Raw genomic sequence first — 19,528 nt, 5'->3', positions numbered from 1 at the left:
TCTTCCAGGTCTGGCCTCCTCCAAGGGCTGGCTGTCTAAGCTCCACATCTGTTGTCTGGACTGCTATTGTTACAAAGTGCCTTCAAGTCCGTTTCGATTCATATTGACCCTACATAGGGTTTCTGAGGTGCTGCTGGTGCGTTTGAACTGCTGACCTTGTGGTTCGCAGTCCGGTGCTGATCAGTCAGCGCCTCACCAGACTGTTGTAAATCTTTACGGGAGCAGAAAGCCTCATCTTTCTCCCGCAGAACCACTGGTAGTTTCGAACTGCCGACCTTGAGGTTAGCAGCCCGATTTGTAACCACTACGCTACCAGAGCTCCTTGAAGTCTGGACTAACGTATTGTAAATCCAACCTCCTGCGTTGCTCACTTTCAGATCACACTGCTCACACTACCCGGTTGTCATGATGTGCTGTGGATTCGGTTCCGAATCAGCGAATCATAGCCACCCTGCACAGGGTTTCCAAGGCTGTAAAATCTTTACGGGAGCAGAAAGCCTCATCTTTCTCCCGCAGAACAGCTGGTAGTTTCGAACTGCTGACCTAAACGTTCGCAGCCCGATTCATAATCGCTACACTATGAGTGCACACTACCAGGTAGGTTCAATTTAAGGTCTGTCTGGCCTTTATTGGGCCGGCCGTTGACACCCTGCACCATGCAGAGCGGCCGGCAGGTGGCGCCCGGCGGCGAGTGCGTTTCCAGCGAGGTCTGAGCCAGGTGGACTGCAAGGGGCGGAGGTAATCAGGAGAGGCCAGTGGTGACCGCCGCCGTTCCCCGCCCCCTCCACGCAGCGCTAGCGACACGAGTGCCAGAAAGACGACGCGAGCGGTGGAGCCAGCTGCATTCTGAGCTCGGGCAGGCTGCTTTGCGAAGTGCCGGCGTTTTCGTCGCGCTCAGTCCGAGGACCGCCACTATGGAGGCGCAAGCACAAGGTGAGCAGACGCCGAACGCGCCGAGGGGTAGGTCCGGGGGCGAACACAAAGGATCTGTTCCTGTATCTCCTAACTTTGCTCTGGGACAGAGAGGACTGGTGCCACCTCCACACGTCCAGAACTCGGCTCCAGCCTGAGCCTTCGGGGTATTTCTGCTTCTCAAATCCAGTCTTTGCTGTGGGGCGGGGGGATAAGTACAGAAGTTACACTGAGCCGATGCCTCAGCAGGAAATGCTTGCGTAGAATGTTCAACCCTTTTCCACAGCCGGTGGATCCCCGCATCCTGCACCTCGCGGGTGTCCAAAGGACCTGTTGTGTAGGGTCGGAAATCAACGTCGATTCCCTTTCCCTCCGGGGAATGGGAGGGAGCGCAGCTGCTTTCACCCTGGCGGTGAGCTTGCGTTCCGTGGCCCCAAAGTTGGGTGGTCAGAGGGGCGCACGCGGAGGTGGTTGCTCCTCGGAAACCCTGGTCTCCGGGCAGCTAGGGACTTCCCGCGCAAGGACCGGCCTTCAGAAGCCAGATGAGCTTGATTGGCCTACCTGACCGCCTGCAGACGACACCTGTGTCCGAACTCCCCACGTTCCTAGATAGATCTCGGCTTCCTGCGAGCGATCGCAGGAGGTGGGGGTGGGAGAGCGGGGGGTGGGGGGTCCCGACCGAAGTCTGGCTACCCTGAGGCTGCTCCTAGAAGGCGCCGCAGCGGCTTTATGAAGGGTGGTCTTGCATTTTGGGGTCCCATTTGAATTATGGTTGCACGAAGGATAGTAATCAGAAGGTGGAAAAGAACAGAGGTAGGTAGATAGGGATAGAGAAACACTAAGAAGGAACCGGGACTCTAGAGTCAAGCTTGGAGGCCCACCAAGAAGGGAAGCATTGTGGAGTTGGGCCTTGGAAGCAGCTATCACCACCTTTACTTAAGACTGTAGGGAGGGCTACCTTTAATAGAAATAAATTATGTTGTCTTAAAAACAAACATAAACCCAGGGGTTTCATGACCATATGCCTTTGCGGTCTTTAGGCAGACACTGCCTCTGAATGAGAGCCGTTGGCCTAGAGCCACTCATCACCATGGTCCATGCTCTTTCCGTCATCCTGGCCACCTCTAATATTTCCTCTTTACCCAAATAGGAAACGCAAATTCAACCAAGGATGAGGGTAGTGTATCAAATTCAAAAGCTGAGGCAGGTTTGGAGGCCTCCACATTTGAGCTGAAGCAGGTAGGAACACCACTGAAGTTTTTCTAGCTGACTTGGACCTGAGAATCATTTGGAGAGCCTTACAATGTGGCCCAGGAGTCCACACCAATCTAACTGGAATCTCTGGGGCCTGGGTATATTTGAGAGCTTCCCAGGTAATTCTATTGTGCTTTGTGGGGTGAGAAAAACTTCAGTCATAGGAATCATTCATCAAAACTGTGAAGACGTTGGGAATTACAGATTGAGAAGCACTGGTTTGGTTTGTTGGTTTACTTTACTTCCAAGTTTATTTAACAAATAATCAGTGGTTTCCTTTGCCAGGGACTGTGCTAGGAAGAGCAAACAGAGGCTTGATATATACTTCATAAAATTTACAGTAGAAGAGGAGACAGACATTAATGTGAGTGGTCATCTTAGATACTACAAAAGAGGGTCACATAGTTCAGCACAAGTCCAAAGTCTGCAGTTGTTAAGAGCCATCGAGTAGGTACCGACTAACAGCGACCCTGTTACTGGATTGCCAAGGAGCAGCTGGTGAGTTTGAACTGAGTTTGAACCGCCGACCTTGAGATTCAAACTGACCTCACGGTTCAGTGCTTATCCAACAGCACCACACCAAGACTCCTTAGGTATAGTTGTTATTGTTGTTGTTAAGTGCTGTCGAGTCAATTCTGACTCATAGTGACCCTGTGTGGGATTTCCGAGGAGCGACTGGCGAGTTTGATCAACCTGTCTTGCGGTTCAAACCGTCTTTGTGATCCAATTGCTTATCCTACGGCGCCACACCATACCAGGATGACTTAGGTATAGTGGTGGTGGTGGTTATGTGTTATGGAGTTGGTTCTGACTCATAGTGACCCTATACAGGGTTTCCGAGACTGTAAATCTTTACGGGAGCAGAAAACCTCATCTTTCTCCCGTGGAACAGCTAGTAGTTTTGAACTGCTGACCTTGCGGTTCTCAGCCTGATTCATAAACACCACGCTACAACAGCTCCTTTTAGGTATAGTTGTTGTTGTTGTTGAGTGCCATCGAGTGGATTCTGATCTATAGCTACCCTGTATAGGGTTTCCAAGGAGCAGCTGGTGAGCTTGAACCGCCAACCTTGCAGTTCAAACAGCTTTGCAGTCTGGCGCATTAACCCACAGCGCCACACCAGGACTCCTTAGGCATAGTAGGAGCTCATTAAAATAGCTAAGATTCATTGTTTACTGTACCCTTTCCTCTGTTCCTAGTGCTTCAGTGTAGAAGCCCCATGCAGTTATTACTGTTTTCATTCCCATTCTACAGAAAGCAAACTGGCACAGGGAGTAATTCACTTGCTTATCCTCACAAAGATGTTGTTGTTGGTAGCACCCAACAAAGCTGGCTCTTAGTTACAGTTACCCCATATATAGCATCCAGATTGGTGGTATGCAAGAATCCATTATTGTGTATATACTGTAGTTTGGATGACTTCCAATGTCTCTACAGCTTTCTGCACTGCTTCTCTGAGAGCCTATATAAGGTCACTATGAGTTAGAACCAACTCAACAGCACTTAAGGACAGTAATATTCTAAAGTAGATTCCCCTAGACCTTTCTTCCTGATCTGTTTTAGTGTGGAAACGCCTTTGAAACCAGCCTACCACGAGTGACCCTACTGGTATTTGAAATACTGGTAGCATAGTGTTCAGCATCATAGCAGCTTGCAGACCACCACAGTATGACAAACTGATACAAGAGTAGCAAAGTTGATGCTGTATGTACCCCATCCTAACTCAAAATCTAACTTGGTCAGAGGAAAGATGAAATTTAAGCCCCTACCTGCCTTTCTGGCTGCTCCTTCCTGCTTTCCTTCCCTCCTTCATGCCTGAATGGGGTCTGAATGGGTGTAAGAGGACTACTTAAAAGACATATGAAATATTCCCAAGAGATCTGAATTTTGGGTGATATGGAAAATGAAGAGAATCAAGAGATACGAGTTGTTTTTAGGTATCGTTGAGTCGGTTCTGACTCATAGTGGCACTGTATAGGGTTTCAGAGGCAATCCAGTGCTTAGTTTACAGCACTGCCAGCTCTCCCTAAGATATACTTAGGAAGTAAAATAAAAATAACTTGGATTGGCTATGAGGAGAAGGTGTTTAGAATAATCCCAACTTCTTACTTGGACAAGCAGATGGACACCATTTGCCGCTTAAATCCTCATTTTCCCAGTATTTTAAGTTCTGCGTTTTCAGATTTCTTTCTTTTTTGTCATTGAAGCAGCAAGCTATTAAGTTATTTAAGAATAAAACTTTACACAAAATGTTTGTTGTTGCTGTTGTTGTTATGTGCCGTGGAGTCGAATCTGACTCATAATGACACAAAATGTTTAGGTTTATGTTAAAGGGAAAAATTTCCCACGTGACACATTTTTCTGGCTAAATGAATGTTTACCACTTAGATTACAAAACAGTCATGTGATTTCCAAAGGAGTGACCTTTTTTTTTATCATAAGCACAGTTTAAGTTAATTAAGAATGGATGACTTATATTTCTACCTCTTGATCTAGAGATAAGTAAAGACAAGCAAACTTAAACAGGCAACTATTTACAAATACCCCTTTGTAATTTATAGGGATCACCCAATTGCTGTAGAAATGGTTTGCACATTGAGCTCAACAAATGCAGCAACAGGTCCTAAAAATTTTCTCATAAGTAAAATTCTGCAAATATGTTCTTTGATTCTGTAAAATAATAGATTACTTCCAGAAAAACAACAAAACATTGTGGAAACGTCATAGGATGAAAACCACAAGTGGCATTGAGTGTAATGCCTCAGTGGTTGGGGCGGCTAGGGGAGGGATGTCACAGGATGTTGAAATTTTTTGGCAGACTTTTAGAATAAAAACTTGCTGGTTCTTTTAAACTAATTTTCAATATTTTATTATTTTAAGTGGAAATAACTTTGTTGGTTTTGCCTTTTCCAATGCCTCTAATGTTAAAAGGAAAAATTAAAATTCTCTCCACTTAATACTTCTATATAATTAAACTAATGACTGTTAGTTACTTATGGTTGCCAAAAACAAAAACAAAAACAAAAAAACCCCCCACAAACTTAGTGGCTAAAAACAACAGATGTGTTCTCTCACAGTTCTGGAGCCAACATTTTAAAGTCAATATCATTGGACCAAAATCAGGTGCCTTAGCAAGGCCAATCTCGCCCTCTGGAGGCTCCAGGCTCCTTGCATCCCCCAGCTTCTGGTGGCTTCCAGCCTTCCTTAGCTTATGGACTGCAAAACTGGTGTGGGGCAGCGTCTGACCTCCTCTGACTTTTCAAGGGGAAAAAAGGAAACTTGCCATCAGCATCAGCTCTTGGTTGATTCCTGGGGGGTAGATGGTCAGACATGCCTCCACACTTCAGCCTTCTTACCAATTGTGACTCCAGCCATCTCTTCCAGAGTACTTTCTGCTTCTCTGCGGGGTTCAATAATCCGTTGCAATGGCCACACACAAGTCACAGACAATACTCACCATTTTGGGGTTTATGAGGAAAATTAACAGGTTACGATTCAGAATCAGAAAATGCTCAGGATACTGTTGTTCTGGTCAGGACAGGCTGTCCTGCGATGGGCCTGAAGGCACACCTCTCTCTGGCCTTCAGCATCTAAGTCACATGGGCCCTGGGCCTCTGCCTTACTCAGGCAATGTTCCACAGCTCTTTCGGCACTGCCAGTACTTGTTCAAAAGGCACTCTTGCCTGAAAGCACTCAGGTGCAAATGGTTAAGCACTTGACTACTAGCTGAAGGTTGGTGGTTCAAATCCACTCACAGGCCTGATGGTATGCTTTCAAAAATCACAGCCTTGAAACTTGATGGGGCAGTTCTACTCTGCATACACGGGGTTGCCTTGAATCTGAACCAACTCGTTAACATCTACCAACAACAACAATCATTAGGAAACCTCAAACGATGGAATCTAGGTGTTACATTTTGATTTATAAATTTTAAAACTATTACTAAGAGTATTTTCACTGTCTTCAAAGCTACCTCTAATACTTTTTTTAAAAGCTTTTCTCTCTAAATAGAAGATTTAAATTAAGTAATGAAGGAGCTCTGGTAGCGTAGTGGTTACGAATCGGGCTGCGAACCTTAAGGTCAGCGGTTCGAAACTACCAGCCACTCCGCGGGAGAAAGATGAGGCTTTCTACTCCCGTAAAGATTTACACCCTCGGAAACCCTGTTCAGGGTCGCTATGGGTCGGAACCGACTCGACGGCACTTAACAACAACAATGATGTATTCATTAGTTTAAATCAGCCATATGCAGCAAATCATATATTCTTATTGTAACTAAAATCATGCAAATGACAGATATGATAGCATATAGAATATATTACAAATTGCCTTCCCTAATATATCTCTTTTTACTCTGGGTAAGCAGGCTCTGAAAGGTTTCTTCAAAAAGCTGTAAGTAAGAGAGTCCGTTTCTATGGCCTCTGATAAGATTTGCTACTTCATAAGCTATGATGTCGTTGTTGTTAAATGCTGTCAAGTCGGTTTTGATTCTTAGCAACCCTATACGGGGTTTCTAAGGAATGGCTTGTGAGTTAGAACCACTAGCCTTGTAGTTCAAACTGGCCTTGCAGTCCAGTGCTTATCTTACAGCGTCACAGTAGTGTCCAATATAGTAGATAATATGTTTCTACTTCAAAAATATTTATTTGCTAACTGAATATTTCAACAATTACTTGATTGCTGCAGTAATAACAAACATTTAACAAGCCCTTACTATTGAAAGAGAGCAGAGTATTGTGGCTAAGATCCTAGAATCAGGGAAACTCTATTTGAATCCTGCCATTGTGTGGCACTATGGGTTAATGTGCCAGACTGCAAAGCCATTTGAACTGCAAGGTTAGTGGTTCAAGCTCACTAGTTGTTCTTTGGAAACCCTATACAGGGTCACTATGGATCAGAACTGACTCGACGGCACTTCACAACAACAACAATTGTCACTTACTAGTTATATACCTTGCACAAGTTACTAGAGCCCTCTGGGCCATAGTTTCTCACCTGAAAAATGGGGATATTTATAGTCCTGGTGTGGCACTGTGGATTAATGCACAGACTGCAAAGTCGTTTGAATCACAAGGTCAGCGGTTCAAGCTCACCAGTAGCTCCTTGGAAACCCTATACGGGATGCTATGGGTCAGAATCGACTCCATAGCACTTACCAACAACAACATAGTCTCTGCATCAGCAGAACAAATGAGTTAATACTTGCAAAGTATTTAATATAGTACCTGACACATGGTAAGTACTATGTTAGTGTTTGCTGTTGATATTTTTAGCATATGCCAAGGGCTTTGCATATATTATCTTGTTGAGTCTGGAAAAATAGTGAGGTAGACACTTTTACTTTCAATTCATTTTACATACAGGGAAATGAAGGCTCAGAGAAAATGAGGAACAGAAGATTCAACTCCAGGTCCATCTGAGTCTAGATTGTGACCTAACTATTATACTTCACTGTCTCTCAATATGTGCTGAACAAAGGGGAAACCAAGATAAATTTGACATGTGTCGTTTTTTTCAGGGAATGTTAGAGTCCCTGATGGTTCAAATAGTTAAGTGCTTGGCTACCATCTAAGTGAAAGGCTGATGCTCACAGTCCATCTACCTCAGAAGAAAGACCTGGTTATCTGCTTCCCAAAGGTCACAGCCCTGAAAATTCTACCGGACATGGTACTACTATAAAATACATGGGGTCACTATGAGTTGACATCAACTCAGTGGCAAGGGAAGCATGACAATTTGAGAGTCATCCCTACATGTAGCACATAGAGCTTATGAGATGAAATATTCTTATTCCAGTGTGCTTCTTAGAGTGCTGGAGTGCTGATTAGAAAGAATCCACATTGATGGGCATGGTAATGTTTTACCATGCGAATGCACCTTTTAAAATTAAACACGTCATCTTATTTACTAAGCACAGTGAATTGGTGAGGAAGGTAATACTGTTTTTGTTTTACGGCTGGGAAATTGAATCACAGAGTACTTGCACAACTTTTTCCAAGTCACACAGCTTGGATGTGTTGGAGCTGGGATTTAAAATCAGAGTTTAACTTCATACCTTGAGTTTTCATTACTCTTCTACACCATCTGCCCCAACTAGTGTGCCAAAACAGTCACCAAATAAATTTTTCATTATGATCAAAGTGATTTCAAAAGGCAAGAATTGAATTGTTCTGTTCATCTCATTTGTGGGCAGAGTCTGGGAATATGATCATGAGCCAGAGTACTTGAGGTCTGTGGAGATACACCCCATAATAAGCACTTGGGGGGGATGTGCTCATTTGGAGGAAAATAAGGAAGCAGTCAAATGCTCTGAAAGGGGTGGAAGAAAATAAGGAAGAAGTCAGAAAAGTGCTACAGGAGCAATCAAATAAGATAGATACAGCATTGGAAATAATCCAAAACCTGCAAAAAGAAGTCCAGATGATAAACAATAAAATATCAGAAATGAACAATACACTAAAAGGGCAAAGAAGTAGAATGGAAGAGATAGAAGCCAGAACCAGTGAGCTGGAAGACAAATCTCTCAATACTGCTAAAATAGAAGAGCAAGCAGAAAAAAAGATGAAAAAATCTGAATAGTGTCTAAGATTTATGCTGGATAACATGAAGAGGAATAGCTTAAGAATTATTGGCATTCCAGAACAGAAAGAATCACAGAATCTGCAGAAGAGATAGTTGAAGAGCTTCTGGAAGAAAGATTTCCTGACATCTTAGAGAATGGGAAGATAAACATTCAAGAAGCTGAATGAAAAACATTCAAGAAGCTGAATGAACCCCATGAAGGATAGCCCCCAAAAGAAAATCACCAAGACATATCATGATCAAGCTCTCCAAAATCAAAGACAAGGAGAGAATCCTAAAAGCAGCCAGGGAAAAGAGAAGTGTTATCTACAAAGGCAAGCAAATCAGATTAAGTTCTGACTTCCCAGCAGAAAACATGCAGGCAAGAAGGCAATGGGGTGACATATATCAAACCCTAATAAAAACCAAAACTGCCAACCAAGAATTGACTATCCAGCAAAACTGTCAATCAAATGTGATGGTGCAATCAAAACATTACAGGATAAACAGAAGCTAAGAGATTTTGTTAAAGTCAATCCAGAGCTTCAAAACATCTTTAAGGGAGTACCTTGGAATGAAAACCAGCAATAACAGACAACAACCAGAGATTGACAGACATAGCAACACCGCCTGGAACTCAGTCAACACATAGCAGAGTTCAGAACAGAACAAAATTACAGTTATGAATTCAGAGGACCTGTGAGGCAAACCAATGATAAAAATATTAACAGTGTCAAAGAAGGGAAAAATATAGGAACAGAGATCCAGGTGGTGAGGAGGTCGAGTAGATTGCAGGATACAATAGACTGTCTTAAATGCAGGAAACACTTAATAGACTATAGGGTAACCCCAAAGAAGATTAATACTTCACAACTTACCATGAAAATGATCATCCAAGCAGAATAAGGAAACATTAAAACTAAGAAGAAACCGACAAGAAATAGAACAAAAAACATGAACTCAGCACAAGAAGGTGTGCAGAACAAAGGAACAAACAGCACCACAAAAAATTAACATAATGACAGCAGTTAATCCATACCTATCAATAATTACACTGAATATCAATGGATTAAATGCACCAGAGAAGAGACAGAGAGTGGCTGAATGGATAAAAAAACAAGACCCTTCAATATGCTGCCTGCAAGAGACATATTTTACACACAAAGACAAAAACAGACTAAATGTTAAAGGATGGAAAAAATATACCAAGCTAACAGCATTAAAAAACAAACAGAAGTGGCAATATTAATCTCTTATAAAACAAACTTTAATGCAAAAACCAGCATAAGAGATAAAGAAAGACACTATCTCATGATTAAATGGTCGATTGAGCAAGATGACATAACCATAATTAACATCTACGCTCCAAATGAAAGAGCACCAAGATATATGAAGCAAACCCTACTAGAATTGAAGAAAGAAATAGATAAAGCTACAGTTATAGTGGGAGATTTTAATACACTACTTTCAAAAAGGGATACAACAACCAGAAAGAAACTCGACAAAGTTACAGAGGAACTAAACATCACAGTCAACCAACTTGACCTTTTAGGCATATACAGAGTATTCAAACCAACAACAGCACAATACACATTCTTTTCCAGTGCACATGGAACATTCTCCAGAATTGACCATGTGTTAGGTCACAAAGCAAACCTCCATAAATTTACAAACATCAAAATACTACAAGACCAAGGAAACAAAGTTTAATACATGGATATTGAATAACACCCTGCTTAAGAGTGACTGTATAACAGAAGAAATTAAAAGTGAATTCAGAAAGTTCCTAGATACAAACGAGAATGAAAACACAACATACCAAAATCTTTGGGACACAGTGAAAGTGGTGCTGAGAGGACAATTTATTGCGATAATGCTCACATCTGAAAAGAAAAAAGAATAAAAATTAACACATTAACACAGCATCTCCAGCATCTAGAAACAGACCAACAGAGGGAACCTACTGTCACCAAAAGATAAGAAATAATAAAGATCAGAGCAGAAAGAAATGAGATAGAAAACAGAAAAACTATAGAAAGAATCCACAGGACAAGAAGCTGGTTCTTTGAGAGGATCAACAAAATTGACAGATCACTGGCAAACCTAACAAAAGAAAAGAAGGAGAAGACACAAGTAACATGCATTAGAAACCACATGAGCGATGTCACAACAGAACCAAAGGAAATCAAAAGGGTAATAACAAAATACTATGAAGAGTTGTACTCCAACAAATTTGAAAACTTAGAAGAGATGGATACATTTTCAGAAAAACACTACCTACCTAAACACTCACAAAGTGAAGTAGAAGACTTGAATGGACCCCTAACAATAGAAGAAATTGATCAGGTCATCAAAACCTCCAGGTCCAGATGGCTTCACTGGTGAGTTCTACCAGACATTCAAGGAAGAGTTGTCACCAATTCTACTCAAATTACTCCAGAATATAGAGGAGGATGGAAAAGTTCCTAATACATATTTGAAGTAAGCATAACCTTCATACCAAAACCAGGGAAGGACATCACTAAGAAAGAAAATTATAGGCCAAAATTCCTCATGAACATAGATGTAAAAATTCTTAAGAAAATCCTAGCCAACAGAATCCAGCAGCACATCAAAAAAAATAATACATCATGATCAAGTGGGATTCATATCAGGGATGAAAGGATGGTGCAACATTAGAAAAACAATCAACGTAATCCACCATATAAACAAGAAAAAACAAAACAAAACAAAACAAACACATGATCATACCGATTGATGCAGAAAAGGCATTTGACAAAATCCAACATCCATTCCTGATAAAAACACTCAACAAAGTAGGAATTGAAAGGAAATTCCTCAACATAATAAAGAGCATATATACAAAACCAACAGCCTACATCACTCTCAATGGAGAGAAATTGAAGGTATTCTCTCTGTGAACAGGAACCAGACATGGATGCCGTTTGTCACCACTCCTATTCAATATTGTGCTGGAAGTCTTAGCCAAAGCTATATGGCAAGATAGGGAAATCAAAACCATCCAAATAGGCAAAGAGGAAGTAAAACTCTCTCTATTTGCAACAATATGATCCAATATATAGAAAATCCCATAGACTCAGTAAAAAAGCTACTAGACCTTATTGGAAGATTCAGCAAAGTGGGAGGATATAAGATCAACATACAAAAATCAGTTGGATTCCTTTATACCAATAAGGACAGTGCTGAAATGGACATCAGGAAAACAATACCATTTACAATAGCCACCCAAAGGATGAAATATCTAGGAATAAATGTAACCAGAGAAACAAAGGACCTATACAAAGAAAACGACAGAACACTACTACAAGAAACCAAAAGAAAGTTACAAAAAATGGAAGATTATACCATGCTCCTAGATAGGAAGACTTAACATTGTGAAAATGTCAATACTGCCCATAGCAATTTATGTATATAATGCAATCCCAATCCAGATTCCAACGACATTCTTCAAAGAGAAGGGAAATCAATTACAAACTTTATATGGAAAGGAAGGAGACCCAGGATAAGCAAAGCACTGCTTAATAAGAAGAACAACGTGGGAAGCCTCTCACTCCCTGATTTCAAATTTTACTACATGGCTGCAGTGGTCAAAACAGTGTGGTTCTGGTATAATGAAAGATACATTTCATTGATCAATAGAACACAATTGAGAATTCAGAATTTAACCTATCCACATACAGCCAACTGATTTTTGATAAAGCATCTAAGTATATTGAGTGGGGAGGAGATAGTTTATTCAACTGATGGTGCTGGCAGAACTGGAAAGTGATATGCAAAAGACTGAAACAAGACCTTATCTCACGCCTTATACAAAAGCCAACTCAGCATGGATTAAAGATCTAAATGTGAATCCCAGAATTACAAAGGCCATCAATGAAAAAATAGGGACAAATGTGAGGACTCTAATACAGGGTATACACAGACTACCAAACATTTTGAAAAATATACACAAAAAAGTTGCCAAAATAGATGAATGGGACATACTAAAAATTAAAAACTTATGTGCATCAAAGACTTCATCAAAAGAGTAAAAAGGAGTCCACAGAATGGGAAAAAAAATCATCTGCAATGACACATCAGACAAGGGACTAATTTCCAAAATATATAGGAACGTACAACACCTCCACAAGAAAAGGACAAGTAACCCATTTAAAAAGTGGGTACAGGCCATGAATAGACACTTCACCAAGGTGGAGATCCGGGCAGCCAACAAATATATGAAGAAATGTTCACGATCACTAGCCATTAGAGAGATGCAAATTAAAACAATGAGATATCATCTCACACCAGCAACAATAGCAAAGATCAAAAAAGCAGAGGACAATAAATGTTGGCAAGGATGTGGAGAGACTAGAACCCTCCTACATTGCTGGTGGGATTGCAAAATGGCCCATCCACTCTAGAAAACAATATGGCACTTCCTCAGAAGGTTGGAAATAGAGATACCTTATGATCCAGGAATTCCTCTACTTGGTATTTATCCACAAGAAATATGAGCCATAACATGAGTAGATATATGCACACCAATGTTCATAGCAGCACTATTTACAATAGCAAAACAATGGAGACAGCCTAAGTGCCCACCAATGGAAGAATGGATAAACAAACTTTGGTACATACACACAATGGACTATTATGCTACCCTGAAGTATAATAAGGAAGCAGCCAGCCATTGCATAATATGGATGAACCTTGAGGACATTATGCTGAGTGAAATCAGTCAGTCATAAAAGGAGAAATACTGCGTAGGACCATTATTGTAAAAGATCAAGAAAAAGAACCCACACTAAAAGGGGGGAAATATTAAATTTTTTTTTGGTTACTGGGTTGTATGGGGTGGGGACAGGGGAGGGAGGGAAAGGTGGAGCACAGAGTAGGGAATAGGCACAGGATAGTGGAGCACACGGTAGGGAATAGACACAGGATAGTTTGGGTGCTGGGGGGGGCATACACTAGAAGGGGAAGGGGAACGGATAAACAAGGCGGATGGGAGGATAGCTAGGCAAGTTTACATGGGCTACATAGGACAGAGGTAAATAACGATGTAAACATAATCGTGGAACAACAGGTCTTGGGGATATAAAGATTGAGGCATTGTTTGAATGGGTAAAAGTGGGGAAATGATGTTAAGATGCTTGGCTGTCTTTTGAATCTTGGTTTTCCTTGCCTACTATTGTAAAATAGACACTTGAAGGGAAGAGAGAGGAACAGCCAGAAACATCACCAGAGAAAGCTTGTAAGTCCGTCTTCATCCTATAACTAATTGGAATACCTAAAATGGGGCTAGAACCTGCCCAGTGAAGGAGGCTCCCTGAAGAGCCTTTGCATTGCACAAGACCATAGGTGGAATCCTGATCCTTATCCAGAATCTTCTGAGGTGGGACATTTCCACTTGAAAGGACAAGCAGACCAGTCTGGAGCAGCTAGAAGAACAGGAGATACTTCCTTTTAAAAAAAAAAAAAAAAAAGTTTTATTGGGAGAACATTAGCTTTACATTCATCCTATCGTATATCATTTCATTGCCATGGTTACAATCCCCTCCATGCATCATCAACCAACCAAAGGGTATACCCTGCAAGCCTGCTCCCCCATTGTCAGCACACAGATCCTCTCCCTCTTTGGGTCTAGAGCCCCCACCACTCCATCTCTCTACATCATCATCTCTGCCTCCATCTCTGGCCTCTGGCATCACTGCTTCTCTGGGTAGGGTCTCATACTCTGCTTTTCTCCCTTGATGGTTCAAGGGACCTCCACTCCTGGACTGCAAAGTCAATCACTCGCCTGCTTTTGCTGCAAAATGTCCACCTTTACATTTCCAACCCTCACAGTCAGTCCTGATAACTATTATTCACCATTGTACCACAAGGGACCAATCCCCATCTCCTTTCATTAGCCCTGCCCAGACAGATTGGATATGACTCAGTGGATAATTCTTGAAAGAAAGACCAGCAGGAAAAATAAAAAAACAATAAAAGAAGTCCAATTGACTACTACAAGAACAAACAAGTTGTTCTCCAAGTAGCCATCAAGGCAAGTGGTCGGGTCCCCTCAAGGTAAACCCCTTCCAAGACTGAAACTCTAATGAAATACACTAGCAGGCATATGGTCCTGCTGCTGACAACGTTGGTCACCGATAAGGGAAAGTGGGGGAAAAACAGCAATGAAGTTGTGAACTAAGTCTGACCATATTCAATAGACTCCTGTTAACCTAGATTGGCGAGACCTGGGGACTCCTGGGCCCAGGGGCAGGGACATGGCCCCAGAGGACTAGAATGGAGTGTGAAGCATCCAGCTGATATGAAGTGAGGGAAGATGCACAAAAACACCCACACTTGTAGATCGTACCCATTTGACCTGGCGTCAATGGCTGGATGATCAGAACATGAGTAGAGGAAGAAAGAAGAGGGGGGAAAAAAAAAAAAGAGTAACCCACTACAAGTGGATGAACTTAACCTATGCTTGTGGATGCAGTATGACAAAGGAGTGGACAAATCTCTACAGCGAGGATCATTCCCACTCCCTTGGTATACAGGGTTGACAGGGATGGGGAACTTCGACATTGGCTACCCAAAATGGGGGGACTACGAAGTCAAGAAGTGACTGGTTTACAAGCTTTCAATAGGGAACCTAGCTCCAGAGGATACAGGGAAAGGTAGAATCTCCACTGACTTGTTTCCATCCTGTCTGGATGGGGTTGATAAAAGGTGAGGGGTAAAGGACTCCTGAGGTTCAGTGGGGAATGATTACTATCAGGTCAGACAGTGAGTGTTGGAAAGGTAAATGTAAATGTTTGGTAACAAAAGGAGGGGAGTGGTTGATTTGCAGTCCAGGAGCAGAGATCCCTGGAACCATCAAGGGAGAAAAGCGAAGTAGGAGACCCTGTCCAGGGAGGCAGTGACACTAGGGAGAGAGGCAGACATGATGACATGGACAGAAGGAGCAGCTGAGAACTCTGGACTTGGGGGGTGGGGGGTGGGGGTAAGAGGGGCTGTGTGCTGGTGGTCGGGAGACAGGCGTGTGTACATTTTCAAGTCTGTCATTCTACTTTTCATTGACTAAGAAATACATTCTAATTTATTTAAAATATATGCATTAAATTAAGAATCATTGTTCATGCACCCAGGAAGGAACAGAATATTTTAATGGATTTGAATAGACTGAAGAGAAGGTTTAGATCCTTAAGGAAAGATTAATTTTGAATAGTGTCTCGTCACAGTGTGAATTGCTTATGAGTGCTGTATTTGATGCAGTGGAACTGAAATTCTCTGAATAAAGCCCCAAATCTCCAAGAATACCCCCTCAGTCACCTACATATTGCTTCTTTCTCAAAAGGCAAACATCTGACAGATTGCTGTCGGTGCTGCATCCCGTTAATGTACCATCCACTGAAAAGGCATGAGTACAATGCACCGCATCTCCAAACTTAACAATGCTTATTTGGGCCTTACAAAAATTACATTCTCCTTGACATAAATCTAAAGTATAGACTCCTCTTCAGTCTCTTGGAAATTGCCAAAGGCCTTTTTCTTTTGTCACTCAATAACATGAATACCTTATCATGGATCATGAAAACAGAAGTGATTCATTCAAAACAAAAAGACAATTTGGGATGAGGTGGTGGGAGCTAGATCTCTTCAAATCTCTCAATTTCAGAATTTCTGATTGTTGTATATTCTTGTTGCATGATTTTTTCCCTGTACATGAATGAGCTGAGAGCAGCTCTAATGAAAAATCTGAAACCAAAATTGTTTATAAATATTTCCCAACATTTTGGCTTCAAAAATGAGTTCAATTCTACATGAAGACATCATGGAAAGATAGTTTTGTTTATATAAGCGTTAGGACAGGCCAGGAGGAAAGTGGAGCTCTTGATTCATTATTTCTCTTTAGATGCTCCAGGGTTCCAATGAGAAGTCTCAGGGTACCATCTCCTGATCTTCCTCCTTCAAAAATTCCCCAGTTCTCCCCAAGTCAGCCCCATCTCAGGTAGTGACAGCTCCGTTCCAAATACAGAAGTACAAAGCCTATTACTTGAAGGTTATTATTATTATTTTTTCCATCACACTCCATTTCCAGACTGTCATGTTGGCTTAGCTTTCAAAACATATCCAGAGTTGAACAACTTCCTATTGGCTCTTCTAATACCACCCTCACCTAGGCTAACATCATCTCACCTGGATTATGGCAGGAGTTTCTCGTTGGTCTCCTGACTTTGCTTTGGGCCTGCCTTCAGTTTATTTTTCAACAGAGTAACCACAGGTAACTTCTCAAAGCATGCACTATCATGCCACTACTCACTTTGAAACTCTCCAATAACTCACCATGTCACTCAGAATAAAAAGTAAATTCTTTACAGTATCCTACAAGAACACAACATGACCTGTTTCCTTTCCTCCCTCATTATGTCCCTGACCTCCTCACCTGACCCACTTCCTTTGCTTTCTCCCTGGAGTCATTGCACATACTGAGCCCTCTTCCCCAGATACTCTTCCCCAGATATTTCCGTGGTTTGCTTCCTCACCTTTTTTGGTTATTTGCCCAAATGTCTCTGACCAATATTACCCTTAGACCCAGCATCTGGACCCCTTTTGTTAGGAGACAATTCTCCAAAGATTTCTCAAGTCTTTAAACAACTTATGTTCTGAACAAAGGCATCAACAGCAATTTTTTTCTGGACAATATTTTCAGAAGTTTCGTATAGCAGGCGGCAGTATTGGAAGATAGACACTGCCTCTCTTAGGAGCAAAGTTATCTACTTTCCAGGGTAACAGAGATAATGTCTCTGTCTGAAGTCATAGTTGGGCAGATTTGCTAGCAGCCCCTCTGAAAGATCAGTGCCTCCCAACCTGAGTGTTCTTTTCTTACTTTGTACATTACTGTGTGTGCAGGCAACACCTGGTCCTCCTCATATCACTCTATGAACACTAGGACTCGGGCAACAGGTACAAAGATGTTACTCTGGCTACTGTTACAGCTATAGGTAGCAAATTGTCTTTGGTTGGTGTACCCAGGAGTCTTGTGTCTTCTGAAGCATCCATGAAGCTGTGGCAGGCTAACTTGCTTGCTTAGAAGTAGAGAAAAATTTCAGACTCTTTCAGGACCTTTTGCTCTAGAGGGATTTGCTTTAGCCACCCTCTGCTCAGCCTGTGTTCAGGTGAGTGAGTAATCTATAGGCCCAGCTGAAACCTGTGTCTTCTCGTCTAGACAATGCTCTGGGTACCTGGATCTGTAGAATTTTCTCTCCAAACAGGTTACTAAGTTACTTGTGGGCACCTTCTGTGGGCAGACCATGCTCCTAGCATGCACATTCCTATTGCTGAGAGAAGGCTGCTGGGGTGATGGTGGGAGAAATCTGATAATTCAAGCCAGAAAACTAGCTTAAAAGTGTTGTCTCTTGACTAATGTAATGATATGAGTTTCCCCTGAGGGCCCACCCTAGACCTTCTGAGTCAGAAGTTTGGAGAGTGGCGTCTCCTATGTTTTAACACAAACTCCAGGTAATTCTAATGTCCTAACCAGCATGAGTTGCGCACATTTGTGTGAGTAAGGTATCTGTCAGCGCATGATCCCAAGTGTAGACCGGTGACTTCAATTCCTGTTTTTCATATCCTTTGGCAATCCTCTGCCCTAGAGTCCAGGGCCTGCAACTTGCTTCTAACCAATAGAATATGAGAATAAGCATGGGCTGTAACTCTCTTGATTATGTTAAGAAAGATGATGGGATGTCATGTGTTTATGCTGCATCAATAGATACGCTCCTTGTGAGCTTGATGAAGTAACAAGCCATGTGGGAGAAGCTCACATGGCAAGAAACTAAAGGCAGCATTGAGAGACCACAGAGGCTTTCAAGACCTGAGGATGGTCCATCGCCAGTAGCCAGCAAAAAGCTGGGGCCCTCAGTTCTATAGCAGCAAGGAAATGATTCTGCCAACAACCTTAACGAGCTTGGAAGTGGATTCTTCCCCAGTAAAGCTTCCAGATGAGAATGCATCCTGGCTGACACCTTACCTGCAGCCCTTTGGGACACTAAGCAGAGAACCTAGCCGAGCTGTACCAGACAACTCCAGACCCACAGAAATTCTGAAATAGTAGATGTGTGCTGTTTTAAGCTGACAAGTTTGTGGCTCTTTGCTTTTTAGTAGTAGAAAATGAATACAGTACAGGAGCCTGTGTGGAAAGAAGGAAAGCGGTGGGCCTTCATTTGTGCTCCTGCCTTGGACCTTGCAGATGTTAAGTGCCGTGGAGTCGGTTCCAACTCATAGTGACCCATGTGGGGCTTTTGAGGCTTTGCATCTTCGCAGGGACAGAAAACCTCATCTTTCTCCCATGGAGCAGCAGTCAGGCTTGAACCGTGGACCTTGAGGTTCGTAGTCCAGTGCTTATCATATGCAGCCACTGTGCTCCGCTTGCAAATGTTAGTGAGGGGTATATTCTGGACCCTTTGTATAAAATTACACCCCATCCTGTGACTAATACAAACACACAGACACTTCCTATTCCTCTTTATTCTACTTCCCTGCTTTGTTTTTCTTGTTAGCAACTACTCCCCTCTAACATGCCATATTGTTGTGTGTCATTGAGTCAACTGTGACTCACAGTGACCCCATTTGACAGAGTAGAAGTGCCCCATGGGGTTTTCTAGGCTATAATCTTCATGGGAGCAGATCATCAGGTTTTTTTCTCTTCCGAGTATCTAATGGATTTGAACCACTTACCTTTTTGTTCTGCTAGCGTAGTGGTTACGAATCGGGCTGTGAACCGCAAGGTTAGCAGTTTGAA

The 19,528-nt window shown here is 42.2% G+C and overlaps 1 protein-coding gene across 1 annotated transcript in view; it reads left to right on the top strand.

Annotated features, from left to right (window-relative positions):
• The first annotated feature begins 706 nt into the window (after window positions 1–706).
• Window positions 707–19,528, top strand: part of TPD52L1 (tumor protein D52-like 1) — a 139,497-nt gene continuing 120,675 nt past the window's right edge. Inside the window, exon 1 of the mRNA XM_006834732.1 lies at window positions 707–933. Within this exon, the coding sequence (XP_006834795.1) occupies window positions 915–933 (19 nt within the window). The 5' untranslated portion in view covers window positions 707–914. The remainder of the gene's footprint in view (window positions 934–19,528) is intronic.

The sequence above is a fragment of the Chrysochloris asiatica genome, unplaced genomic scaffold, assembly GCF_000296735.1.
Source record: "Chrysochloris asiatica unplaced genomic scaffold, ChrAsi1.0 scaffold00013, whole genome shotgun sequence".
Classification (NCBI taxonomy): domain Eukaryota; kingdom Metazoa; phylum Chordata; class Mammalia; order Afrosoricida; family Chrysochloridae; genus Chrysochloris; species Chrysochloris asiatica.
This window is presented reverse-complemented; position numbering and strand designations above follow the sequence as displayed.